The sequence below is a fragment of the Leuresthes tenuis genome, unplaced genomic scaffold (genome assembly GCF_036924035.1).
Source record: "Leuresthes tenuis unplaced genomic scaffold, fLeuTen1.0.hap1 SCAF_2, whole genome shotgun sequence".
Classification (NCBI taxonomy): Eukaryota; Metazoa; Chordata; class Actinopteri; order Atheriniformes; family Atherinopsidae; genus Leuresthes; species Leuresthes tenuis.
The window spans coordinates 7,685,291-7,712,415 of record NW_027325356.1 but is presented as its reverse complement, the minus strand read 5'-3'; the positions used below and the strand labels follow the sequence as shown (position 1 = coordinate 7,712,415).

Below are 27,125 nucleotides of genomic sequence, written 5' to 3'. Positions count from 1 at the left end.
CCTTTGACCTCACTGACTGATCGCTACCTTAGTGATCTTAGCTTAAGGGAAACACTGGTCTTAAACTTCCTGTTGTCTGACTCTGGATTGGTGGTGTCCAAACTCTTCAGAGGTAGTTTTCAAACACATTCCTGCCTGATAAACATCAGAAAAAGGATTCTAACATTAAGAATGCGTCGCAAAGCAAAAGATGTACAAGTTAAAGGTGACCTGTGGAGTACCTAGTGTTATTAAGCGTTTAAATAAAGTTTAAATTTTTTTTAAAAAAGTAATCATAATGTGTTTGACATTGGATTTATTCACTTCTCAGGATCCATCTGCTTAACACGATGACTTATTTATTTTAAAAAGTCATTAAAAACTCCTCGGGGTACCTTTAAATACTGAAGCAGGCAGCTCTCTGTATTTAGACTGAAGGGAGCACTTTGTCTGGCTTTGTTCCTCATATAATTTGTAACTAACTCCAAGTGTCGGCTCATACTTCTGCCATCATCTTGCTCATGTTTTTCCTCTGCAGGCACATCAGATCTGTTACTCTGTCCTCTGTCTTTTCTCGTACGTGGCGGCCGTGAAGGGGAAGGAGGCGGAAGGAAAACCCAAGATGCTGTCACCGAGACCCCTTCCTAGCTAGTTTACACCCTGTGCTTTCTTCCCCCTCCCTCCCCCATCCTCAGCGTGCCTCTACTTGAAATGGCATCTCAGCTCTTAAACCAGACTTTTGACAATCCCCGACTTAAATCTAAGCACACGATTCCTGCTCCCCTGTGTATATAAGCCTAAGACCCTTTTTAGATTTGTTGTAGACATGTTTGGTCTGTGATGTCGTGTAAATACTTCCAACCCGTCACTGCTGTTGTCCTGATGTTCACACCCAGCTAGCTAAACATTTGCCTGCTCCTTTACTTGGGAGAAGTGAAAAGTCTCTTTGTGTTCCTGCTGCCAAGACCCAACTGTTTTTACCGACGCGAGGGGGTTGCTCCGAGGCACACAGTGCATGCAGGTCCCGTGCACAGCCTTGACATTCACTGCAGCGAAGCTTCCCCTTTCCTACCTGTATCCATACGACCGTGTGTTATTCTGTGCTGCGTGGTTACTGTAAAGTTCCAGTCTGTCCAAGTTTAAACTGGGGGAACATCCAGAGGGCCCTCTTGTAATGCAGGATGTTCCGTGCTGAACAAGCTACTGTATACTGCACCAGAGCACCGCATGCAAACGCTTCTTAATGGTGAACCCTAAAATACTGTGAGTGTTTTCAGATGTGTTCCCTTACCCTAGATTGGCCCATCAGGCTCAATTACTGTTCTAGTTCTACTGTAAAGTTTCTCGTCTGTGGTCTGCTGTTATTAACTGCATGTTACTATGAAGATTAAAAATAAATATTATATATATTTCTATATATAGTATTTATTTAATATATATATATATATATATTATATATATATATATTGACTGTACATTTCTCTGAAAAAAAAGGTTACAGTATGTTGATTTGCTAGATGTGCAATACTTCAGAAGTAGTTCGCCATTGCCAGGTTTTCTTGGGTTAACTGGCTTTCAGAGTGAAGAATGTAAGATTTCTTTTTTCTATAGTGCGTATTGATCATGTCACACTGAAGTCAGAATATTCAAAGTGTCTTTTAAAGGTATCATCGGTGAATCACATGAGGCAGAAAACGAGTTTGCATTTAGGTGACTGTTGTCAAAGCAGGTGTTTTTAAGCAGCAGTCGGCGGCTTGTTGCTGCTTGTCGGCAGAGGTTTTCCATCCGTAATCGGCCGCTGCGGGCTGTGCGTCCCTTATCGTCCACGTTTGTGTCGTTTCTGTGCCGACTTTGGACGATGCTCAAACTGTCGCGCTACCAACGCCTGTGTTTGTGTTGCTGCACCTGGAAATCACTTTGATTAAAAAATAAAAAAGTGCATCTAAACATGTTCACGTCATAGCTTTTCAGTTATGAGATCATTAATTCTAAGTCTTGGAATGAAAAAACAAACATGTCTGAGCTTTTCCTCGTCATCCTGCTGTATTTGTAGCAACACGTTAGCAACGTTTTTTCATTTTCCAGGTACAGATATTGTCCGACGACTCCGGTGTTGACAGGACCTTAAAGTTTCCAGTTACACATCATCTACTTGGCTGCTTCCCCCCAGTTATTAAAACTGAATGATGTGAGGGGGAAAGTTGTCAAGAGGAGCAGACAAATTCAAAGTTACAGCTGCTGACAAAGGAAATACGACCTTCCTGTGCCTGGAAATTAGAAAAGGGAAATGCAGCATCCAAATATTTCCATCCACTTAACCTTTCCGTAAATCATTTCAAAGATGTGACACGATGAGCTCCAAGCAAGTATCACTCCTGTGGTCATATTTAATTCTGAGAATGGTGCGATAGTCGGCTTTGGCCTCCATTTGTCGCAGTAGATGGAAAATCTCTGGCACTTCCTGCGCAGAAAAACGCCTGCTTTATACAACCAATTATTGTTTGACAAAAGTCAAACTACAAGTAGTGGAAGCAGATTTCTGTCCTGTGATTGACCCTTCAGACGTGTTGAAGCCAACGGGTGTAGTCGTCCGCTCCGTGAGGCGCTCATCCAGTCTTAACATTGTGTGTGCTCCATGATAATTGAATCCTGTCCCGTCGTTGACCCGTTAACTTCCACAGTGAGAGTGTGTGTGTGCACAAGTGTGGTCATGTGGTGAACAGTTTCTCCAGATCAGCAATATATTGGTACAGTTATATCACTGGAAGAGGCTTTATTTTGGTCCTGACATGCTTGTATTTTTAGTAATTTAACTGTGAAAAGGAGAATTATTTGGAAGATGCTGAGCAGATGTTTCATTAATTCCATCCAAAGCTTCTCCCTCACTGATCTGGGAATTTCCTGCTCAAGTTAAAGAGGATTTTTTCCTTTTCTTTTCTTTTAAACTGGAATATTACAGCTCATCTCTGTCATTGTACTTGATGGCTGCTGTTAAGAGAAAGAAAATAAAAGTAATGAGATGCAAGATGTGGGTATTCCAGTATTTGAAAAAGGTATTTATAGAATATGTACAGCTTTGGCAATATAATAAAGTTGTCCCAAATGAAGCTCGGGATAGTGTTCGTTCTTCTGTGAAAGAAAAGATGAAGACGGACATGGAGCTTTAAAGATTTATTTCACAATGCTTGTCAGCGAGCTCAAAGTTCAGATTGTAGTTCAAATCCAGCAGGACGGATCTTGCACTGCTGAAGCTCAACTTTCTCTGCTCTACAGCACCTACATGGTAACGTCACCCTGGTAACGGTACTGATTGTTCTGAGAACGATGCCTCTGAGAACAAGGAGATGACTTGTTTCATGATGGCAGAGTAGTAACGGGAATATAAAATGTTTCTTAATCCATCCGTTTAGACCGATGGCAGCCATTTTAAGCATAGTTAACATTTCTAAAAGTGCAGTTATTTCACACTTGTGTTCCTCGTACAGCGACTGTTCTGTCGCTTAAGGCAGTCATGAGTCCAGACTGCAACTCTGCAGAATGAAGGGAAAGTCGGGGATGTCACGTCGTTACCGGAGGATCAGACGGAGGCTGTGGCAACAACAACTTTACGGCGGGGAAGAGCCCCCCTATGATTATCTCAAATGCTCAGCCATACATTTAAAAATCATTAAAGTGAGTTTGGAACAGTTTTGAACACTGACAGATAATCAGCCTACAAGATGATGAGCAGAAATTAGATTTCTGTGATTCTGTAAACGGGAAATATTGAGCCAGGATTTCTCCAGAGCAGAGGGAATGATAAATGATAAATGATAAATCATGAAAAACAAGCAGAATAAAGCTCTCCTTAGACAAAGTTTGGATCATAATTATGTTAAATCCAGTCCACACTGAGCTGTGAACCGCTGTCACCTCATTGTTTAACAAACCCAGACAATTCTAAATAAACTAATGCCCTAATTTATTAGTTTCTGGCTTTGGGGAAAAACAGTCAAATCCCTTCTAAAAATAAAGCATGTGAGCACTTTGATTAAATCAAACATTAAAGTCCTATTTTTCCCACTTCTACTGAGCTTTTTCTTAAACTGTTTGGATCCCCTATGGAGAGAACTGCCTCAGATACACAGGACAATGTATAAAATATCAGTAAAATGAAAGAAAAATACATTTAAGTTCACTCAAAAAGCATCTTTGCATTGTTGTGTTGCACTTTGTTGCTTAAAAGCTACAGAGTAAGAGATTTTACTCTTGTCAGTTTGTTTGCCTTTGTGTTTTAAGAGCAACTTGCAGCTTTAGCTCGATTATCCTCGATTATGCTCGTTGGCCTGCAGCTCACATGTCCCCATGGACCGTTCTGCGGAGAATCCGGAGACGAGACATGACTTCGTCCCAGTCCAGGTAGGCGCCCTCCAGGTGTCGCAGCCTGTCCGGCCGGCTGACGTAGCTCCTCCTCCCATGCAGCAGACGCCAGTTGTCAAAAGTCACAATGTCACCTGAAAGCAAAACACAATCAAGATCTAATTTGGGGTATGTTTCGCTCATCTGAGGTAAAGTCATATAGGTCACATAGTCTAACTTGTCTAAAACAGTCAAAAATCATAAATAGGTCTTGACTATTGAAATCTCAAACTTCCTTCCTGACTGCACAGCAGGGACTTGCATGCAATAACAGACCTTTTGCTGGATGCTGTTACAGAACAGAACAGAGCAGCTCAGATTACAACACACTCAGGGAGAGTGAATGCCTTCTCTGGTTGGAACATCATTACACAGCTACCGTTTGTCCTCACAAGGCACATTCACAGCTGTGTTAAGGCTGATAGTAAACAGGAGTTTGATTTTATGAATGACTGAGACAGTTTTTGTAACTTTTTCAAACTAAACTGCCCACCTCATGATGCATTTGTGCATGACAAAACTTAAACAAGTGTCAGTGGCTTATGTTCCAAGTTAAATCACTTGATTCAAAATGGCCACTCCATCTGACTTTTAGCAGTTTCCAGAAGATTGTTTTGAAGTGATAATATTGCCAGACTAGTATTTAATATAATACTATAACAATATATAATTCTATAACAATCAGAGAGTATAACAAACAGCTACTTAAATCTCATGTAACAAAAAGTGGTCAAATAAAAAAATGACCCTCTAACAGTAGCACACCATCCTGGGCTGACTTCTGTGACAGAACTTGTCCATCTGAATGTTGCCTTCAGACACGGTTGGACAACACATCCAAACAGACAGAAATCTCATAGGGGGGGTCGTCGGCATGGAAGCTTTCCAACCAGAATATTTGAAATGATGCTAATGAAACTATGATGAAACCTCCTGACACTCCCAAAGCTCTCCTTTAATAGAACTTGTTCCTCTCAGGCTCTGGATGCTGCAGACTCTTTGCTGGGCAGAGATTATTTTGAGGGCTTTCACTACAGTCGGGTAACTGGATGTGGTCGGCAGTGACAGAGGTGACGCTGACATATCCAAAGTCGTGACTACCTTCACGATGACAAAGATGTGCACGACAGTAACAGTACATGCGTTTACTGCGAGCTGAAGTATCCTGCAGAGCGGCTCCTCTCTGAGAGCATCCTGACATTTTGGCTGTATTCTCTTGTCCGGTTGTATCTTTTTTTAGATTTGCTCTGATAAATCACAATGTTGGGAAGAAAGAACCTCCTCACACATTGGGCACACATTACAAACACTGTGTTCTACTCGGGTGGGGTGCACCGACCTGGCTCCATCACGTAGGTGACCACGTTCTCTGGTCTGTTCATGATGTCCACGTAGGCCTTCAGTGCTTGGTAGAAGCGCTGCACCTGATGCAAAGGGAGGTCCAGCACTGACTCTCTGGTGGCGTTGTTGTAGTTTATCCTCACAACTCGGCCCTCAGAGTCAACACTGGTCAGAAAGAAGACGAGTGGGAAAAGTTCAATGTTAGCCAACTATGAATAATAGTTGACTGTATAGATTACCAAGAACATGATTTAGAACCAATTTGATTAAGAAAACAGCGGATAATCTGGTTTTAGTAACCAGAATTCAGAAAATGATAACTTGTTTAATATCACAGAAGACAATGAAGGCCAAAGCTTCCTCTTTAGTATTTGGAAGGTAAAATGAGAATGAAAGATTGCTTCTCTGATGTGATGATGCCTGCTTCTTAGTAGCGTGATTGAATGTACAAATGTGTTTGGAGATGGTTTTCTCATTCAAACGTTCATTTATAGGACGTTTTTATTATTTTAATTAAAACAGCTTCTCTAGAGGAATTAACATCCTTCAACAAATGTGTGTCACTGTACACTGAATATTATGTTCAATTTTCTCCACTTGATTCGTGGGCGTCAAAGCTGATATAAAGACTGAGCAGCAGATGGCAGTGTGTTCATTTCAAATAAAAGAAACTCACACAGATAATATCTTCCACTGTATGCGTTTTGGGGTTTAATACGGTGTGAATCTTTGTATTACAGACATAATACACGTATGTGTGGATTAACAATAACCCAACAGCCCATCAGCACTTACTCAATGATGCGTTTCTTGGACTGCAGCATGAAGTCGCAGTAGTCTGTGCCAGTGTCGGTGAAGTCTATGTGAAGCGAGGTGAGCGTCCTGAAGGCTTCTGGGTCTTCTCTCTGCAGCTGCTCAGCCATGTGGAAGCCGTCCACCACCTCACTCTCCCCTCCTTTCACAGCCTGGTTGATGCAGTGCAGAAACTGCACCTACACCAGCCCAACACACACACACACACGCACGTCGCACAAATGCTCGTTTTACAACTCTGACGCCGTAAAGGCCAAAAGCCAGACATGATTCATAAGTGATGCCATTTCTGTTTAGTGCAGTTTAATCTTCTAAACAGCATGCGGGGAAGGTTTTACTCACCCCAGGTGCAAAGTGTAATGCAGGGTAGTCTGTGTGCAAGCTGAGCTTTCCTGAAGTGTAGGCTACATTGTTCGCCATGGGTTTGTCCTGGACCTGCCATGTGTGCCTGCAGACATAGATAACATTCTTTAATAAACCCCACTTTAATTATTCAACTTTGGCTTTAGAAGATCAGCAACGACAATTAGGCTGTGAGGAGAAAAGGATGAGATGAGATGAACTTTGGAGAGATCCCTGAGGGGAAACTGGGCGGCTTCACAGGAAAGCTTAGACTGTAGACTCTTAAGTAGATTCTTCATTGAGATGCAGCAGGAGTCGAGCACTAATGAGGTAAAGTTATCTCCCATGTTCTGTTTGCATGCCTCGTTTTGGATGAACCCCGAGTCATTAAACACTTTCTCTGATGGCAGTCCTTCAGTTTTAGTGTGCAGACTTTTTTACTTCCTGCAGTATGAGCTCATCGCCTGGCAGTGAAAAAAGCTCTATCCTCCAAACTTCTGTTCTGACTGAGTGCACCAGGTAATTCCTCTGGCTTAAAGACGCTGGAATGCTTTTAGGTTGTTTTTCCCCCCATCTCTTTCCTCTATTAATCATCACAGCAATAAATCAAAGTGATGAGCTCTGGTGTAATAAACAGGCCAAGAAACACTCTCTGAGCTTCTCAAAGCAGCCAATATGAGGAACTTCAGATGAGTGACAAGAGGACATATTTGTCTAAACACCAGTGTTCTGAAGTTCCAATCCGAGCGCTTCTTTCAGTAAAACATCTGGTTACTTTTTAGATTCTCTGGACTAAATAATGTTTTTCTTTCTTACATATAACACTAGCTCTGCTCAGGATAAAATATGATCAGTGAGATATTCAACAGCCCAAAATTTAGTTGGAAATCAGATGTTAAGCAGTAGCACACTGGAGAAGCACCACCAAGTCTTACCCGTAAAATGTCAGCCTGAGATAGCCAATTCTCTCAGCGAGTCTGGCCACTTGGCCCTGCTCTGCAGGAGCCCCCTTCAGGTAAACGATGCCAACACGACGCAGCGCCAAGAGCCAGGCGAGCGCGGCCTTATCATCATGGAGCACTTCCTGGTAATCAGCTGTGGGAATGCGCAGTTTGGAGTCAAAATAATAACGCTCTGAAACAAGAAGCAGAACACAGAAGAAAATCAAGCTTTTTATGGACTGTGCTTTGTCCCGCTGCTGCTGTGTTAAACAAAGAAACACATGCTGTACTATGACAACGGAGCTGGTGACATTTTGATCTGATGTCGCATCCATTTTCTTCAGCTCCCCATTGACTGGTACAAACAGGTTAGCCTCTGGATGAGTGTGAACCGATGTGAAAACTTCTATTCCACATTCACCACATGCCAAAAAAGTAGTTGACAGTTGTTTAACAGGCGTGAAAGACAGCCAGTCACACATGGACACCACTCAGAATACATCCATGTAAGATTTGTTGTCACGGAAAGCTATTTGTGTTCAGCTGATAAAATGGAACACAACCAGCCAAATGAGCATCTCAACACATCTGACATTTATGATTTCTGTTCAATGTGGTGTGATGTAAACACACACTTTAAGGCTTCTGGTCTTAAAACATTTGTTTTACTGAAAGGGAAACAATTACTCCAATCAGTCCATCACTGTGCCCCCTGCTTCCTGGAACCTGTTAAATTCATAAAATATTGCAGCTTTCCATGGTATGTGATAGTCTGCACGCTTGAAGATGAATGTTTAGCTTAGAAAAATCCGCACGTCTCCATCAGACAGACAGAAGTGGAAAAAATCCTCCCATTGCTCTCCACCCAGCTGGCTCCACTCCTTTTTCCATGCAGCCTCCCTCTCCAGTGACTTCCACAGAAACAGCTGCAAAGAACATTTGCGGGTGGAGGAGGGTTTAATGGAGAGGATTGTGTACCTGTCTGATTTTTATGGCCCCTCCTTGCGTCTCTTTTCAGCGTGCACCTACATAACTTTCTAAAAGACTCCATCTGAAAAGGCTAGGATAAAGCTCAGACCTGATGGACACAGAATGAGCTTGTGAGCTCCATGTGTCATTAATCTACATCTAAGGTGTCTTAAAACACCAAAGAAAATGTGATTGTTCACTGTGAGGATTTGGAATGCAACAAAAAGACGTGAACTGGTGATATGGAAATTTAATGCCTCATATTTTAAAATGAAGGCACAAAGAGCAACCAGATGCTACTTTAGTCAGAGAAACAATTCTCATCATGACTCGCAGACCTCCCTTCAGGCTGTTGTCACAAATTATCAGTTTCTAGCTGCACAATTCAAAGGGTCAAGAACCTTCTGCTTGTTAAAACTTGTCATGAGGGTGCAGAGAAACAAAGATGGAGCGTGAGAAGCTGGGGCAAAGGTCAACCATGACTGTTACAATTACTTCAGAAACTGGACCTGGATGTCTTGTAAAGGCACGGCAGTGTTTCAGCTTGTCAGCTGAGGGGGTCAAATTGTGACAAAGAGGCCGCGGGTCTGATTGCAGTCTTCATATACATCAGATGGCTGCAAATCAGCTGGAATCTCATTTTGAAAATGATCACGATTGCTTCTATCCGGAGGGTTCACAGTGTTCCTGCTGGGATAAAGAAAATATGTGAACTTTGCATGAATATCTGCCGTCTAATCAGTGCCCCCACATCAGCTAGTTTTACCGAGAAGGCTAATCGCACATCTTAGAGGGGAAGGATTAAAAGAAAATTCTTCTACAGAGAGTCAGGAGCTTTTCAACTGAACTGCTGAAGATACAAGTCTGGTCAACTTTGAAACAGATTCAAAAGACAGCAAGTTGAAAAATACATCAATTCTGCATCCTGTAAGTACACTTAAGAGGCCTTTGTACAACTACTTTTATTGCCATTAAACTTAGATTAAAGGGACTCTGTTACTTCAGTTACTTACAGAGTTAAATGCCAGTTTGAACTAAGGTCAAAGCTTTGACTGTTGCCATGGTAATCATCATCAATGAACTATTCAAATGCCCCTTTTTTTAAAAATTTATTTACATGCATTAAAACAAAAATCCAGAGCAGCCCATGAAAATTTAAATAGTAATCCTACATGAATTATTATCACTTTAATCAAAGAGACCATTCTTATCATTTTAGGGATTTGTATTTGAAGGTAAGGCTCTGCTCTGGGACCTTCCTTCCCCTCCACATTCACATACGGACAGCCTGGGGCAGTGAAAGCACAGCACAGACCCCTCAGGGTAGAAAACAGAGCTGAAAACACTGATACGAGACATGACATCAAAGTCATAGATAGTATGAAAATAAGGAGCTGTGGGGGCTGCGTGAGGCAGTTTAAAGGAGAGCACAAGAATAGGAGGACACTGAAACAGTACGCACTGTATCAGCTGAGGCATCATTCAAAGAGATTAGTTTCAAATTACAGTAATTAATATCAAAGAGTATGGCTGTGTTCTGGGACACCCCGTCCAAAAATATGGCAAATTGTGCATGTACGGAAAGCCATGGAACAGCAAAGTATCCCAGAATGACCACCGGAGAACTTTCCACTGTATACACATGGAAAGCCAAAGGTAGAGAGAGGAAAAAGCAAGAGGAAAGAATGGCACCTCAGAGAAGTGGGACTCCACTCCCCAGAGATCTCTGTGGTACTGCAGTGCTGTCAGTGTTTGGCAGAATCATGTCCTCATTCACAAACGCAGACTCTGGCCCTGCAGTTGAGAAGGGAAATGGGCCGGCTGGTGCCAAACTGGACTCTGGTAGCCTTGAGCTGGGACTGAGGCTGAGATTTTAGTGTTCTTGGCAGCTCTCCAGATGAGAGCGCCTGAGGATGAACTCTCTGCTCTCATCACAAACAGCTTTTTATGCTTCAGATTGCTGATGCTGTTAATTCATGATGCAGTGCCACTGATCCTAATCATGCACGGGGGTTGATGTGACTTTAAGTAACTGATTAGATGCCCTGCAACATGATTGCAAACAATGCATAAAGTTCAATTTACCAGCTCTAACTAAACTAGAAAACATAAACCATCTCTTGTGTCCCATCTGGTCCAACCTTCCCATATACATGAACAATCCTCATCAAAGCTTAGAAGGGACGTTTTTTTTTAATGGGATCTTTTAGCAGATGTAAACCTGATTTAATGATGACTATGCACCAGAATCAGATTAACCATCAGATGAACACAAAGACAACTCAGAATGTTGCCATAAAAAAGCTTAATATTGCTCTGTATCTGCTTATCTGGAAAATAAGTGACTCATTACTTACTAATTTGGTAGTGACACTGAAGTAAAAACATTACAACATTTACACCTGGCATTAACACGTGTCCTGGTGGATAAGATTACAAAAGGGTAATTCTCAGCAAAATAAACTTGGACACATGTGGCCACATCCTTCTAACAAATGTGTCCGGGGCCACACTGATTGACCGCTTAACATTCCTCCACCCAACCAGCGGGGTTTCCATGAAGTCATTTTCTGGCTCTGCAAGTACATGGAAAAAGTCCAAACATATATGATGTAACATTCACCAGTCAGCAGCTGTGAGCGCAGAGCCGAAGCTTCAGATTCATCCCGAAGGAAGTGACATTTGATTACAAGCGGTCACTCTAGATGCATGTGGAGATGCATTTTAACTGTTATGACACAACTTCACCTACTTCCAACAAGACAAAAAGTCTAAAGAGGTCTGAACTCCAGCAATACTCAAAATAGAACAATTTCATCGTCTTAACCCCTGTGTTCCGGCTCATTGCCTCTGTCAGCGCCCCTAACAAGGGTAACAAGCATGGACACGTAGGACAAACAACGTGGGTGTCTAGAATTTCTTGATGACTGGTCTGAATCTGGTCTGAATCTCAGCATCCTCTCATGTAAGCTCCAATGTTCTCCGGCAGGACACTCAGATTAAGCCGAGCCAAAAATATTTGTCTTCTAACAAATATTTTTCCGACAAGTATTAAAGTGTATGTGTTTCTCACAGTTGTGTTCTACTTAACACTCCAGGGTAATCCAGCACAATGGTTTGTTCTTTCCTCCCCTGGATCAACCTCAATCCTTACTGCACAGCTTCCAACTGTGTCTAACAGATATATAATGCCACAATTAGCACGTGTGTGTGAGTGTGTGTTTTAAGTGTCTGTATGGAAGGAAAAACCACAGTGAGAGCATGAGACAGCCTTGAATTTATGCTGTGTGCTCATTATGTGAAATCACTGTTTTTTACAGGAAGAACCGTGTTGGCATGTGCTTGAAGGGACACCTCTGACAGCTTGACAAGATAGTATATGTGCATAATGCCCTCCCCTGTTTCTCCCTCACTTCTAATCTGCTACAGTAGCTTTTCCAGATGAGGAAACCTGAAGCCGTGGCTTCTGTGGCTGTCAGGCAGCTCATGGCACTCCCCTCACTGTGCTCTGTTTAAGCTTGGAGGCCTGCGCCACTCTTCTCTGCAGCTGGGAGTCCTTCAAAGCTCTGCTTGAATCGCTGCAGTTATCCGGAGAGCTTTTGTTTTCACTTGGTTAAGTTTTATCTCAGAGCTCAGATCATCTCACTTAAATGGTCCATCTGTTGAATGCTCAGAGAAAGGTTCATTACCACATGGGCATAAATACCCTCTTCAAAAAGAAAGGCTTTATAAATCAGATTCCAACTGCTGAAAAGATTTTAGTGAAATAAATTGGAACATGATGGTGATATTTCAGCAACAATTTGATGTTAAAATATCCTGTTCTTTGATCCTTTTGACTTTTTGTTTTAGTATGAATATATCTAGTAATGGATAGCGCTTACATAGTGATTTTATGTACAAAATGTGTATAAAATGTGACTAATGTGTAGGCTTAATTTTATACTGAGCCAACAGTCTGCTTTAAAACTTTTTCTAAAAAAGCAACTTTTTAGGGGTATCGTTAAGACTTTTTGCTAATTTTCTCAATCATTAGTAATACATAATTAATATAATGTCCCCACTTAATATTCATAAGATTAATACAAATGCTTAACTCAAATTTAAATCAGCTTCCCAGCACGAATTTGTGTTTTTAGTTGTATTATTACAATCCCAAAACTCGGTGCTTGACAAACTGGAGCATCTAAACTGCTTTTATGACACAGCATATAGCACCATATATGGTAACTTGTTCATGTCAAAGTTAACAAATGTAGAATATTATACACCAGTGTTCGAGACTTCTGTGCCTTGTACGAGGCTTCATGTTGTGTTAAACTAACTCAAGAAGACTTTATGTGAAAAGGAGAAACTTCATTTGGGTTTTCAACCGTGTAAACACTCAACCCTGTTCTTACTGAGAAATATCACGCATTTTTGTACTGCAAAGTGTGCATAAAGCATATATGTGTGTGTGTGGGAAACAACCTCACTCCACCCTTCACTAAACCAACACAAACACCTATTTATAAAACAGACCTGGAAGACAGAGCAGCTGACTTCTGCATTCCCAGTTTAAGAGACAGTGAGAGCAGTGTTCTCTGTCTTCTCACTGGAGAGCTGCAGGCCCTCCTCACACTAATCCAAACAGAACGCTTTCCACATCTGCAAGAATAGGTTAGCCAGACTCGACCGAGCCTTGCAGTAGTTCATTGAACTGTGTCCCTTTTGGCCATTTACAGTCAATGCTGTCAGTGTGACTTCAAGTGCCAAGCAGGACATCTGCCTTGCCAAAAAAATAAGAAATGGATAAGAAAATCCAATCATTGTAATCATTAAGCTTCCCGTGCAGTCTGACGTAAAGGTGCTGAAACTTCAAAGGAGGTGACAAATATAGCTGATCCGTGAAGGAATTAGAGGAATACACTGTGAAAAATTAATGTTGTGAGCTGGCTGAAAAAAAGAGAAATTTCTGGGAAGAGAGAGTTGATATGCGTGAAGGTTTGGCGGATCTTTTCTGACATGTTTGACAACTATCAGCAGCACATTACAGCACACAGAGCAGTTAAAGAGGCAAATCATGACAAATTAAAAACATGCAAGTTGTGGTTTACAGTATGGATTCCTTAAATTCTTTCAGGCTGATAACGCAGCACCTGAAGAGCATGTGTTTGAAAGTTGGTTTAGCTGAAGTTGTAAATGACGTGTGAAGCGATGGTCAAGTTTGGAAGAACACGGATGAACTTCCACAGCCGTGTTTCCAGGAGCTTTTCTTTCAACTGACAAGTAGTGACACAGACGGCTAAATCCACACCAGACTGAAAAGAAAAAAAGCAACAGCCAGAGGAGGAACTAAAAAAATCTGCTGCTGCTTGGCTCATTTATAAAATCAATCAGCAGACTTAATGGCGAAAAGTCCAAACTCAAATGAGACCGTTTATGACTTAGGTAGTGATCACTCAGTAAGTTTATAGTAATAAATGTGCTGTTCAAATGCAAGACTAACTCACGACGTGTGCAGCTATTCAAAGCAGGAAAATAGGTCAGTATAATGAGCCACACAGCAGAGAGAACTACAAGAAAGAGCTGTAGAATTACTCCAACTTTATTTTGAGACCATTCTAAAGCAAAATGTATAAAGCAAAAATAAACAAGTAAGAATAATGTATAAAAATGTCATTGAAACCAACTTAGAATAAATAAAAAGTCGACAAAAAATGTCCATGTAAATATACTCCAAGACACAAAAAACTAATGTGTCTGTGGAAGCAGATGTGTGTGCGTGTGTGTAAACTGCACTTGATCTTGGACTTGATTAGAAAGCAGTCGTGGAAATTCGTATACGAGCTAAATATTCGGACTACAAAGCAATCGAAAGACTTATACTAAATGTTTTCAGGTCAATCTGCGTTTTGCATTAAAACACAAAAAGATTTCCCAGAACAAAACATTGAATTTTTCTTTGGTTCGGTCACTGTTGCTGTACCTTAAAAATGAAATGTTGGGTTTTTGGAAGTGTTGCTTTGCCGCTGAAAAAAGGCCTTTAAAACACAAGTCCAGTGTTTGCTTTCCTAATTCCAGTTCTCAACCAGCCAAGCTCAACTCGAAACTCATTCATGCCAGTTTTGTCTTCCCCTGAGATCAAACTGTGTTGTTACTGAAAGTGTATTAATGAGTTACACAAACAGCTCCAGTGCACACAGCAGGGGGGGGGGGGATACTCCTCTGTGCATTCAGGGCCTTTGTCAGACTCCAGGAAAAAAAAGAAAAGAAAAAGGGATGCTTCCTTTTCTTTGGCTGCAACTTGTAACTCGGGACATTTTTGGCAGGCTGAAGGAGAAAATAATAAAGGACTGCTGTTAAAGTAAGAGAAATCTCATTGCACCTACAGTGTCAGAATTTCTGATCACTATTCCAGAAATGAAATTTCACAAAAATGTGTCTGGGACGTTGCTTTCAATGTCTCCCAAGTTTTCAAAATCTTTCTTTTAAATGAAGCCTTCACGTCTCACTGATTGATCACAACTGATAAATAAAAAAGGACACAAAGTTCTTATTAGCCACTAGCTCAGAGTAGGTTAGATGAATAGAATAAACTCAAGACCACCATATCAGTTTGACCAACATAAAGCTCTAATTTTGCACATCAACTATATGTAAAGTTAGAAATCAGGAACAAGAGAAAAAACTAATATTTGCAAATGATTGAACTAAACAGAGGCAAAAGTTCCAAAGACTTCCTGTTTCTTCCCTTCATCAAACTGTTTTCCTGATGTGCAAAACTACACTAAATGTGGACGAGAGGCGAGGCAAACAACACAGAAGAGTGGTACCTGCTTCTGTTGAACAACACGATGCCTCAGGTCACACTGACTGATCGGAACAAATGACCCGAGCCGTGAAACAATGACATGCCGTCACGAGTCGTCGAGGGTGCAGCTCATTAAGCCCATTTACAAAATATCTCTCTTGGGCTTATTTTTACCAGTTATTTGTTTTTTCAGTCTTTTAAAATACCAGTTCAGCCTGATTCCACCCCCGACTAAACAAACATGACAAGCAGAAAAAGGGGAGGCCTGAGATGATGACTTGGTTTAAATATTAAAAGCATCCGACAGGCGCTGAGTAAGTCACTGACAGATTTATCAGTGAAAGGAGTCCACACAGAGTGAAACAAGCTTTTGTTGTTCTCAGGGACAGTCCTCACTTTCCTTTAAGTGACATAAAAATTTCAAAGCAAACATGTTAGCAAGAAAATGGCCCGTGTGCAGTCTGAAGGTCCTGAAAACATGAATGAGATGTCATTAACTATGGAGACAAGTACAGAGATGAAGGTGGTTGATTTAAAACAAAAAAAAGCAGGCTTGTTGCAGCTTATTTGACTGATGTCTGGCCCACCAAGGTAGCAGAAACACTGAAGGGAATTAAGGCCATTTTTGATGTCCCGTACCCTTCATGTAGAGCAGATATCAAATGATCCGTTCACACAGACTCTAATACACAAGCCTGAGATGCACATCAACCAGCTGTGGGTACAGGGAATCATCGCTTAACAAGTCAGATCAAGTCAAGGATCAATTAACAAATCAATGCAATTCATCCCGAGAGGAAGATAATGAGTCAAACTGCCTGGCAATTTTTTCTGAAGCTGCCTCACATTTCAATCAAAAAGACAAATGTCATCCTTATCTGGGTGCCAGAGAAAAAGTCAATGTGTGCAATTCATTTAGGTAAAAAGTATCTGGTTGAGCATTTATTTCAGACAGCTTGACTGGGACACTTTCTGACTTACAGTGCTTTATTGACGGCTCTGAATTTTAAGCACAGAGTTATGAATATCATCAGAGATAACAAACAGAGTATGAAATATTAATATTACACTAAAATGTCCATAGACAGCACGAGGCATACAAACACAAAACGTACCCCTGACTCTTTTCTGGTGCCCCTCTCACTTAAAATTAGGTTTCAGAACCGTGTGCAGCAGTAGCTCTTTAAATCTTTCAAGTTGTCATCTAGAAGCTGCTGGTAGTTTTCTGTCAGTCCCACTCTTCTATAAGTTTGCAGGAGTCCTTACTGCAATGACAGATTTCAGCTCACTCCAAAGGTTTTTTTCTGTGGGATTAAAGTGGAGACTCGCTGGCCAATTTAAACAGTCCTACTTTTCAACTATTCTTTTGTGCTGTTGGCAGTGTGCTTTGGGTTGTCATTCAACTGAAATATCCAAGATCCAAATCAAACTGAGTTCTCAATGCTTCCTCAGGCACATTATTCCAGAGACACTGATACTGAGATTCTAGATCCATCTTTAATGTTTATCTTTCTATAGTGATGTCCTCCTTGGTGTTTGCCTATGGAGACCTCCTTATTTCAGTATGCATCATATGATTGCCTCAGATTTCTCCAACCATCTCAGACTTCTCAGACTCCAAACTCTCACGGACTTTCTTCTCGGTTCCATGTTCTGGAAGAACAATGAGACTTCTTGACAAGAAGAACTTCTTGTGAGTGTTTTAGTGATCATCTTGTAGCCTTTGCAATGATTATGTTTTTAATAATAACATTAATGATGCTTCGACAGCTCTCTTGTCTTTACTATAATGAGGAAGAAACTGAAAGGAGTCGCACACAATTCACTGCTTATTTCAGCTTATGTGAACACTGCAAAATGTACATCAGTCGTATCTGTTATGGTCTCCTGTGAATATAAAACATCCGTATTTCTCTTCATTTCACTTTTAGAAAGTATGCTTGTTCAATAACTTTCTTCATTTCATGAAAAAAATGTTGATTCATTTGCAAAAATTCGGTGTTTAAAATCCAGGCCGGCGCTGTAGTTTGCTCCGTGTGTGCAGTGTGTGTAGAGTTAGTTTCAGTTTATCATCTACACAACAGATCTCAAATCTGATTGGAATTTTGGCCCCGAATCTGCTCTAAAAACGCTGGGAAAAGTCCAACCAACATGTAGTGCCGTCTGCAGAGCAACAACCATGGGGTTGTCACATTGCTGTCTGCTGAAAATGCAGCTTTCTCCATATTGTAAAAAGATTTAGAAGGAAATGTATTAATAAAATGAGATGTGCCTGGTTGAGCTGGCACCACATCTACAGAGACAGAAGGCTGCCCGATGCAGCTGACACAGGCTTGACTCCCAGTGTGTGGTCCTTTACTTCGTGTCCACCCCCCCCCCCCTCTGCCCATTTTCCTGTCTCTAGGACTTTATTAAAGGCCAAAAAGCCTTGAAGAAAACGTCTGTAAGAACCGTCCAGTTTTGGAAACAGGGCAGTTTGACGTCCTGGTGGCAGGGATCTGTATGCTCAGGGATCTGTTCATTCCCATGAAAGGAAATACTGTCCATGCCAACTTTGTGTTTGGTAAGAACATGCAGATATTTCTCGACCCTCACTTGAAATCGGTTTGCCATATGGCCGAGACAGACGGGGGTCTGACTGAGTCTCTCAGTTACACAGACGTCAGCCTTTCTGACGCACCAATGCCTCACACGCAACCTACCGCTCAGCTCACATTTACTTGAGTAAATACACAAGAATGTTAAATTAGAGATGCTGATCGACTGCAAGTGCACCTAAGGTAGACAAGATAAAAAACAAAATGAAGAGTTAAGGGAGTTTTAAAGAAAAACAAAACAAAGTCATCTACCATATATCTTGCTTATAAACTGAATCCTAGAGCTTCCTTTCATAAAGACTCATTTGAAACGTGTGAGGGGCACAAATTCAGCTTATTTTAGTTGATTCCTATATTTACAACTGAATCAGATTACATTTAATAGGCATGCTTTTTCATTTTACACCAAGTTTTGTCCTTGAACAGTTTTATTTCCGTGTCCCACTGTTGAAATACATGCTGTGGTTTGGGGTGTACTCTCCAACTCCATAGAAACAATAAAAGCAAAGGGGAAAAACATTTACTCAAACATAAAAACAGAAGGTATAGTACAGCCTGGATAATAACCCCAAAGCTCCAATTATCATATTGACCTCGGGGGCCCATGTGCACCACACTTTCACTAAACAGGCAGACTTGGGCCTGTAAAATCTTGGTGCACTGCATGAAAAGGAAAACAGAAATCCAAACTGTGGACTTCACTTCAGTGAGTTAACACGAAGGAGTGAGAATCCGAGCTAAATCCTTGAAGGTGAATAATTGTGCATCATTCATCTTATGAGAATGGAGACCTTCTTGGTAATCCTCTAAGCAAGGAATTTCAGTCCGGCACTCAGGAGGAAATAATTAAACCCAGAGATTGTGTGTGTGCACGTCATCTTTTATTGTGTTTTGGTGCATGAGCTTAGCAGAGTCTTCCAGGAGTGCTCCTGGCTGAGAGCTTAAAAAAAAAGCAGAGGGGGGTGGACAAAGACTACACAAAATGACTACCCATCTGTTAATAGCAATGAGGGGTCTGTTTACACTCCAATATGGATTGAGGAGTTCTGCAATGCAAACACACACACACACACCTTTAATCAGACTGGAACAGAACAAGAGCCGCTTAGCCCTGTGGGTCCTTCAGGACCACGTGTGTGCACACAAGCCGGCTACAGTCCACCCCTCGCTCCACTGAAGTGCCGCTACCTTGTTCCACAGCTGAACTTTCTCCTCTGCTGTCTGGCAGACTGTAAAGTGTATTGGGCCATTGTAAATGTGCTGTAAAATGACTTCTCATCCAGTCTTTAGAAAAACCTTCAACCCTGTAATGTTTCTGAGGAAAAAGAATTACTTTAAATTAGAGCCATCTTCACCAACCCTCCCAAGTGAAAAACTGGAGAAAGTACCCTAATTTTTTTTTTCCATAGTAACATTAACATTAAACCAGCACTTATTTCACATCAAATCGATTCCTGTTTTTGCCACAGGTCAAATGTTATCCTTCATATTTTAATCTAGATCCATATTGTTTTTGTTAGTCTTTTAGACTTTAAAGCAGAAAGCACAACCATGTCAGACGTCTTTTTTCTGTATACACATTTTTTTTACACAGAAAAGGAAGGAAAGGGTAGGGATGACATGCAGCAAAAGGACCAGGCGTGCATCAGAAGTAACTCTTAGACTTACTATTGTTGGAAAAATTCTGTACTTGTAAAACTAACCAAAAACAGCACTAAGAGAAGGATTGATAGGGGTGCTTTTTGTCTGTATATGTATATATGTGAGGATAAGAATCACCTCAGCAGAGTAACTATTATTAATGAATTAACTTTTTCTTTCCTTGTGGACTGAGACGTGTATTGCAAAGGTGTATCATCCAAAGGTGCTCATAACAGCGTGTTGTCATAGAAGATGAAGTGTCATGCGTGACGAGCTTTATTAGATTTGCTGCTTTGCTATTTAAGTAAAAGCAAGTAACACCTGCTGCTTGGCAAGCTGATGAATTGGCGCTCTCATTTGCAGCTTTAAATCGAAGTAATTCAGCACAGTGTTTGCTCTTCCTTTTAATTGTGAGACAGCTGTGTTGTGATTTATGGCCTGCTTTAAAAATAATCTCTTTTCCCATTACATCAAAACAATTAGAAAGAAATTATTAGTGTCAGAACTGAGCAGCCAAATTTCTATGGCACTTTTTTTTGTCAGCAGTTATGTGCACTGTGTATCACTTTAAGTCTTAACAAAACCGTAACATATCCCACCTGACATTAGTGTAATTGGAAATACATCTGGGAGGAGGTGCTCATGCATGTAAAAAAGCTTTATTTTCAGCTGATCCGATCCATTTGTGGCATATTTTACTCTACCACAGTGCGCTCATCATACTAATGTGACATTTTTTAGCAACGTGATATGATGCTGCAAGAAAATTTACTCAAACTTTAACTTATTTACTGTCCAGTCTTTTCGGAATGGCAAATGTAACACACACTGTAGCCTTTTCCATCACTGTCAGAGCTGTGGAGTGGCCAATGTCTCAATGGCGCTGCATTAACAGACTGATTAGGCCATTAATGTCCCATGTTTGAAAAAGACTTTACTTGTAACTTTATTGCTTACACTCAATAAACTCTTACATGGCAGCTCTCGTAATAAATTCTACATTTGTGACTGTTATATTGTACCGTTATTGTTGAAGCTGTTATAGACTGGAAACATGTCATTGAAAGCACAAACTCAATACTCTGAAACTAAAACACACCAAACCTAGCCCAAGAAAAAAAAAAGCGAGCACAGGAGAGGTCCCAAGTGAAAGTTAAAAGTCAGACTCACCATTGAGGAAAAGCTCCTCTTGCATTGCTTGTCTGGCAGTGGGAGAGAAACAGCGTTTCTTCAGCCATTCTGCATCAAACACACTGATGTGCTGGTCTGGCCACACAAGGGAAACCTGAGGAGAGAGTTCCTTAAAGCAGTTATTATCGTACATGACTTTGACTAAGAGTCTTGTGATAACAACTCAGAGAACACCTTTATTTATTATTCTTTTTTCACAAATTAACAGCCGTTGACAGTTTTCTTGATGGAGAAGTCAGTGATTTGGTTTTTTTACCCCCCATAATTCATTAATTCATTATGAGCAAAAATATTGGTCTGTCCGTTTAACGTGAAGCTCTGAAGCCGTTATTGCTTTTTTTATGAGAATTTCTATTGTTCACCAGCTGCATTTTAAATACCTGTGGAAGCTTTTGGCAGATGCCATCAATTCAAATTTTTCTTTTTTTTTTCCTGCACCCGAGGCAAACATGAAATCTTAAATGAGTTATTCAAAACAGATGCAAGCTATAGTGAGCTATCCTGTAAGTCTCGGTACAGAAATCAGGACCAGACTGGTTGTATTCAGTTTTCATAAACAATAGCAAAAGGTAACTTGGCAGGAACATCAAGTCAAACCAATGTGTTAATAACCGAGTCCAACTTCAGGAGCTGGATCCTCCAAAGACAGATAACAGCAGGGGTCTCTTTTGCTGGGCCTAAAGGTCAGCCTGAGCGTGTACTTCTGCTGAGGTTAGATCATCTTTCCTCACAACTGCCAAAGTTTATCACCTGGCAGTTGCCTTCAATGATTCAGGACTCTTAAACTAAGGCAAGTTAAGTCTTCATTTAAGTAGCTGAGCTTTGTTCTTGGTGCAAGATAAATTGTTTTATGGGGGTTAGAACATTTCTTTTGTTTACTGTAATGATGGGAAATGTGGAGAAATAGTAATACCTTACGTTTGGCTGAGACTAACATTTATTTTCCTTATCAATTCATCTGGCCTATTAATGACCAGAAAACAATGAAAATGCCAAAGAAGACGTCATCAAATTTGTTCAAAGAGCTAATAAAAAAATATAATAATAATAAAATAATAATATAAAATAAAATAATAATAAAAAATAAAATAACCTACATACAGTTTACTATAATGTGAGACAAAAAAGTTCCCCCATCTGGCAATTAAGCGGACAAAATTAAGACCACTGAGAGGACAGTGGAGGCTAAACTCTCGCTGAAGCCAGCTGGTGATTTGACCAATGATAAGCTGCCGCTGGAAACTGATAGGCCAGTGGTGGGAAATAAGCGGGCGACGACACATTTGACCAACAATGCAATTCATGAACCGTGAGTCTTGGTTGAATGAGAATGAGTTGCCCTCTAATTTCCCACCACCTTCCTATCACTTACCACAGCTGCAACTGTAAGATAGCAAGATGGGTCTTACAGTCAAACTTTAAATCCAGAGATTATTTCATTACTTATTCTGTTATCTATTCACATGGAAGTGAAAATGAAAGTTAGAACACCCAAATATCCATTATTACCATCAGGAAATAAATGTTGAACTAGGACTGATAGAAAAACCTGGAGCTTTACTGCGGCTGTCATAATCTCAGGATTCACATTTTTACTCTAAATATAAGACATACATATTGTGTGTGTGTGTGTGTGTGTGTGAAGAGGTCAAATCATGACAACAACCTACTTTGTTATCATTGGTGATCTCCACAGCGTCTACTCCCGTGTGGACATTAAGGTCAGACAGCAGGAGCAAGCGGGCCCGAGCCGACTGCAGGGTGCACAGCGGACATTGACAGTTGTCTCTCAGCCAGGTGAATGGGTACAGACTGTGGTCTCCATCCCCCCACTCCACCTCCATCAGTCTCTCCTCATCCAGAGCCCGGACGTGCCTCACTGAGTGGCGAGCCAAAGAGAGTGAGGCAGAACCAAGTGTCTGATGCCCACGAATTTGCATCGCAGTCATGCGAAAGGGCACTGGAGTGGCAGCTGGTCCCGGTCTGCAACAAGCCCTCAGAGCCTGGCAGGCCATGGCAGAGGTGCTCCTCTGCAGGGAAGGCAGGGCACAACGTGCTAATTTACTCATCCACATTTCTAAACGCTCACTCTTGGAAGCTCAGATATCAAGATGCTGTTGGATTGAAGAAAAAAGAAAAGGAAAACAGAGAATTATACATCATATGCTAGTTAATGAACAAACAGGGGGAATAATCACCATATTCCTAAAGCTACCAATATTAAGCGTCTAAGAGCAATTCATTCATGTCAAAATTAATGGTAAACCATCAACCTCATGTACAGAAAATTATGTTAAAAAGAGTTGATATTTTACTTCCAAGGAGCCAGACTTTTTTTTACATCTTTTAAAGTCCTCTGAGCAGTAGTTCTCTAGGATTTGTGAAGGTTGTTCAGTTTTTATTTGGCCACTAGCTGCTTTTTCACTCATTTTCATTAGTTCATTAAGCTATGAATCATTCAAGCATTAAAAAAAAATCCCCGTATTTAGGGGGTGAACCCGCATTGTGTCTACTGATAACAGACACCTTAGCAAAGAGACAGTTTTGCATCTTTAGGCTCTTTGTTACTAGCAGTCTGTCACAAAGACACATCATGTGTTCCCATTACTTTAATTACATTGATTAAAAATACCAAAGATTCCAGTTTGACAGGCATACAACAGTATCTTTTTAAAAAACAAGGTGATTCCCAAAGAGTAATTAGCTGAAAACTTGACATATGTCGACACAAAGTCATTCAGCGAAGACGTGACACAAGACTTTCAATGAATCCATCAAATTGTTTACTCAAGCTTCATCGGAAATGGTCTCCATGGAAGGGTGGTTGTCAAGAAGCCATTCTTAAGGAACAGAAACGGAGAAAGGGTTGACATGTGCCAAATTACACAAGAACTGGGCTGAAAATCAGTGGCAGCAGGTCGTGTGGAGTGATGAATCCTCCCCAGAGCCCGAACCTCATCATTACTGAAGCAGTGTGGGATCATCTGACAGAGAACGGAACAAAAGGCAGCCGACATCCAAAGAAGAGCTTTGGGATGTCCTTCAAGAAGCCTGGAGAACTATTCCTGAAGACTGCTTAAAGAAACTACAAGAAAGCTTGTCAAAGAGGGTTCAGGCTGTTGAGTCAGTATTAGGTACGACAAATTTGTGGTAGTAAACAAGCTTTTGGCAAACTAAATATGAGCTTTTATACACACCACCTTTTGAAGTGATACTGGTCTCTTTTGTTAGTAGTTGCATTTATATAGTGTGCAATAAAAATAATTATTTGGTCCAAAATAGTGCACTTACAGTCAGTTTTGTTGATCTGTTTGGTCTGGAATATAAAGGTCAAATCCCAGAGTGATCAAATATATTACTCTGTCCGACATAAAAATGAGTTAACTGTCTAAAGCCAAGTATATTTGCTCATTTGACTGCCATCTGTTTTGTTGCTCCTGGGACAAGGTTTAAGTGTAGCCTCCTAAATACGTAGTCTGTTTTCCTCTTTGCATTGACGAGGGTGCTTGTTTTCAATGTTTCAGTGGGAGCTCTTTATCTCTTTACTCTGCTGACCTCAGGTTTTCTGATGCAGTGAAAGTACAAGGAAACAGATGCATAACAGCTGGTGGCTTTGATAGCACACAGCATACAGCCACAGAGGAATACCAAGCGCTTGTAGACAGAGCAGAAAAAGTGCGTTGCCCATAGCAGACCTTTTGTAAAAGGTGCCCAGATCAAAACCCATTCAGTGCCACGTTTATCCGTTAGTTTATCCTGTCGTTTTTGGAGATGCTAAACCGGCTATTAGCACGCTAGTTAAAGTAAACGCACCCGACAGGTCTACAATCATATCCGGATCGAGTTTCAAAGCGAACAGCAACACTCACTACTCTGTCTTACCGACTTACTATAAAGTACGTAAATTAAAGTGGCACTAAAAAGCTGGAAATAAGAGTTGGTCTCTAATAGACGTTACCTGAATTGTATGAATATCAGCTGGTTGGTAGTTCTGACGAGCGCGGCGGCCGTCAACACAAACCGTGGGTGTGAGGCGGAAAGTAGGCGAAGAGTCTTAGAGTAACATAATCGCTGCAAGTGCGTGAACTTTGCTCTACTTTCTATTCTCACCCACAATACAATCGCCTATCCAGTTGATAACGAACCCAAAGTGGATACGCTTCGTCATGATAATGTCCAGTATTTTTGATAAACATTAATACTAAAGAGTACTTTAACTCCACAAACGATGCGTAGTAAAATTATGATAAAGCTCCCTAGATTGAGACAAATTCTAATATCAGCATCCCAGCTAACAGATGTTTACTATAGTTCAACCTTTTAATTTGTTTATTCATATGCTTAATTTGTATTATGGCACTAGATCAAATATTATTTTAAATGTTCCCGAGGTGCACATAAATTGAGTAAAACTTAGTAAAGCTGCTCTCTACCTTTATGCTATCCGTGCACTGAATGAGCCCCATAAATCCAAAAGTATATCAGACTACAGACAGTCCCCTATTTACACACCTGTATCTACGAACATCTGAAATTAGTTTCTTATGTAGAATTTATATATTGTTTTATGGTGCCATCTTTTTTTGTATCTCACTTTGACCTTCCTGGCTAGATAAACAGGGTAGACCTATGGTTGAGCTAAGTAACGCATGTGCTGCCTCTGATCTTTATCAAAGAAATACTGATCAGGATTTATCCTGTCTGATGAGGGCACTCATTTGTGGCATGGATAGAATACTGAACCAGCCTATAAATCAAAGACCCCAAAGCCAAATTTGTCTGGCAGGACCCTGGTCTTATCCCATAAATATGATTTAGATCTGCCTTGAAGAGGCATAAAATGATATGCGTGACACATAACAGGGAATAAAATATGACACAAAATCGTCTTAATTATATGCAAATTGAATAAAAAGAGAAACAACATTAACAGTGACACAGATGTAGACTATAACAAGATGCAAAATACCCTCTAAGAACAAAAGCAGCTGTAAAACAATCAGAATTAGACCAATATATGACCAAAATGACCACAAACAAATGGTGAAGGATCAAAGTTGGATTAAAATAATAAATAAAGGACCAAGAAAAAAAAGGATGGGAAAAGGAATGATGAGACTAATTGGCAGTTCAGCCTACATTGTGGCAAAAGTTAGATTAGGCTGTAATGGAAAATTTTATTTAGCCTTATGCTTGTGTCTCATCATGCTTAAATCACTTGTAAGAGTTGATATTCTTTCCCAGGAATTAGATGCACAAGATGTTACAGCACAATATTTCTTTTGTTACTTGTGAAACTTGGTTCTCCTTTTCCCAGGCATCACTTATAAGACTTAGACACATAAGATGTTTCCAATCAAACATTTCTGTATTTCATTGTTCATTCTGTTTTGTGCACTCCTCAAGGCCGTCCAGCTCATCCAGAGATAAGAAGAAGTTAGCTTGCATAGTGCTTTTCACCTTAACAGTGCTTGGATAATCATTATTATTTTTTCTACCACAAGGCCTATCACTGCACTGCTGACTGACTTATGTTGAATTTGCATGAATGAATGTAGCTTATGAATAAGAGAGTATGGTTGTATGATATCTACAATATAAAAGCAACTGGTTCTGTGGATTGCTGGTGTCTCTACAAAGCAACAACCCAAACATGATTCTTAAAAAATTAAACAGAGAGACATATCCATTGGTAAAGTTTTTTCATTTTTTTTATTTGGAAAGTGCTATTTGGACAAAGCAATGCAAACCATTACATTGACTAAATCCTCAAAGTTAGTAGTGTTTTCCTGTGGGGGGCATGAGTATTGGAACAGAGTTTCTGGAAATCTATTCAGTATTTGTTATTTATATTTCAGTCTGGACTGAAGTCATGGATCCCCTCCATCCCTTGGTGGTGGCATAGATGTAACAAAGTCAAAGCTAGTTATTTAAAGTTCCCTTGAAAGTGCAAACCAAGATGTAAAGGAGGTCAGCTTAGTCTCTGAAATAATATTCAGCACTTGTTCTTGTTTTCTTACATTTTATACACCAAATGATTGTTTGATAAATCAAGAATCTCATAGACATAGTAATAACAGTAAAAAATATCAGTCATACCTGTTTCAGCTTAATTCTTCC

At 40.5% G+C, this 27,125-nt stretch overlaps 2 protein-coding genes across 25 annotated transcripts in view; one reads left to right on the top strand and one right to left on the bottom strand.

The window, feature by feature from the left end:
• The window catches only part of madd (MAP-kinase activating death domain), a 44,458-nt gene extending 41,372 nt beyond the window's left edge, over positions 1 to 3,086 (top strand). For 15 of the 23 annotated variants that reach the window (XM_072380030.1, XM_072380032.1, XM_072380029.1 and 12 more), the window contains one exon: positions 518 to 3,086. In XM_072380030.1, coding sequence (XP_072236131.1) covers positions 518 to 631 — 114 coding nt within the window. In that variant the 3' untranslated portion in view covers positions 632 to 3,086. The remainder of the gene's footprint in view (positions 1 to 517) is intronic. The other 8 variants (XM_072380031.1, XM_072380033.1, XM_072380026.1 and 5 more) reach the window with 1 other exon arrangement.
• bbox1 (butyrobetaine (gamma), 2-oxoglutarate dioxygenase (gamma-butyrobetaine hydroxylase) 1) lies at positions 2,421 to 27,125 on the bottom strand. Of its 2 annotated transcripts, none has more exons than XM_072380035.1 (8): positions 27,105 to 27,125; positions 22,676 to 23,119; positions 20,985 to 21,099; positions 7,809 to 8,007; positions 6,874 to 6,979; positions 6,514 to 6,710; positions 5,717 to 5,883; positions 2,421 to 4,472 (listed from the first exon to the last, which is right to left on the bottom strand). In XM_072380035.1, exons 2-8 carry the CDS (start codon positions 23,078 to 23,080, stop codon positions 4,312 to 4,314), a joined length of 1,350 nt encoding a protein of 449 aa, XP_072236136.1. In that variant the 5' UTR covers positions 23,081 to 23,119; positions 27,105 to 27,125; the 3' UTR covers positions 2,421 to 4,311. The 2 variants fall into 2 exon arrangements, with proteins under 2 accessions (XP_072236136.1, XP_072236135.1); XM_072380034.1 differs by lacking the exon at positions 27,105 to 27,125 and adding an exon at positions 24,964 to 25,055.

Coding starts and splice junctions, on each gene's coding strand:
- bbox1 (XM_072380035.1), bottom strand. CDS start 23,080: ATGTGGATGAGTAAATTAGCACGTTGTGCCCTGCCTTCCCTGCAGAGG. Junction 8,008..20,984: donor AGAGGAGCTTTTCCTCAATG/GTGAGTCTGACT, acceptor TTCTTGTTTCAG/AGCGTTATTATTTTGACTCC. Junction 5,884..6,513: donor TCCAAGAAACGCATCATTGA/GTAAGTGCTGAT, acceptor CTTTCTGACCAG/TGTTGACTCTGAGGGCCGAG.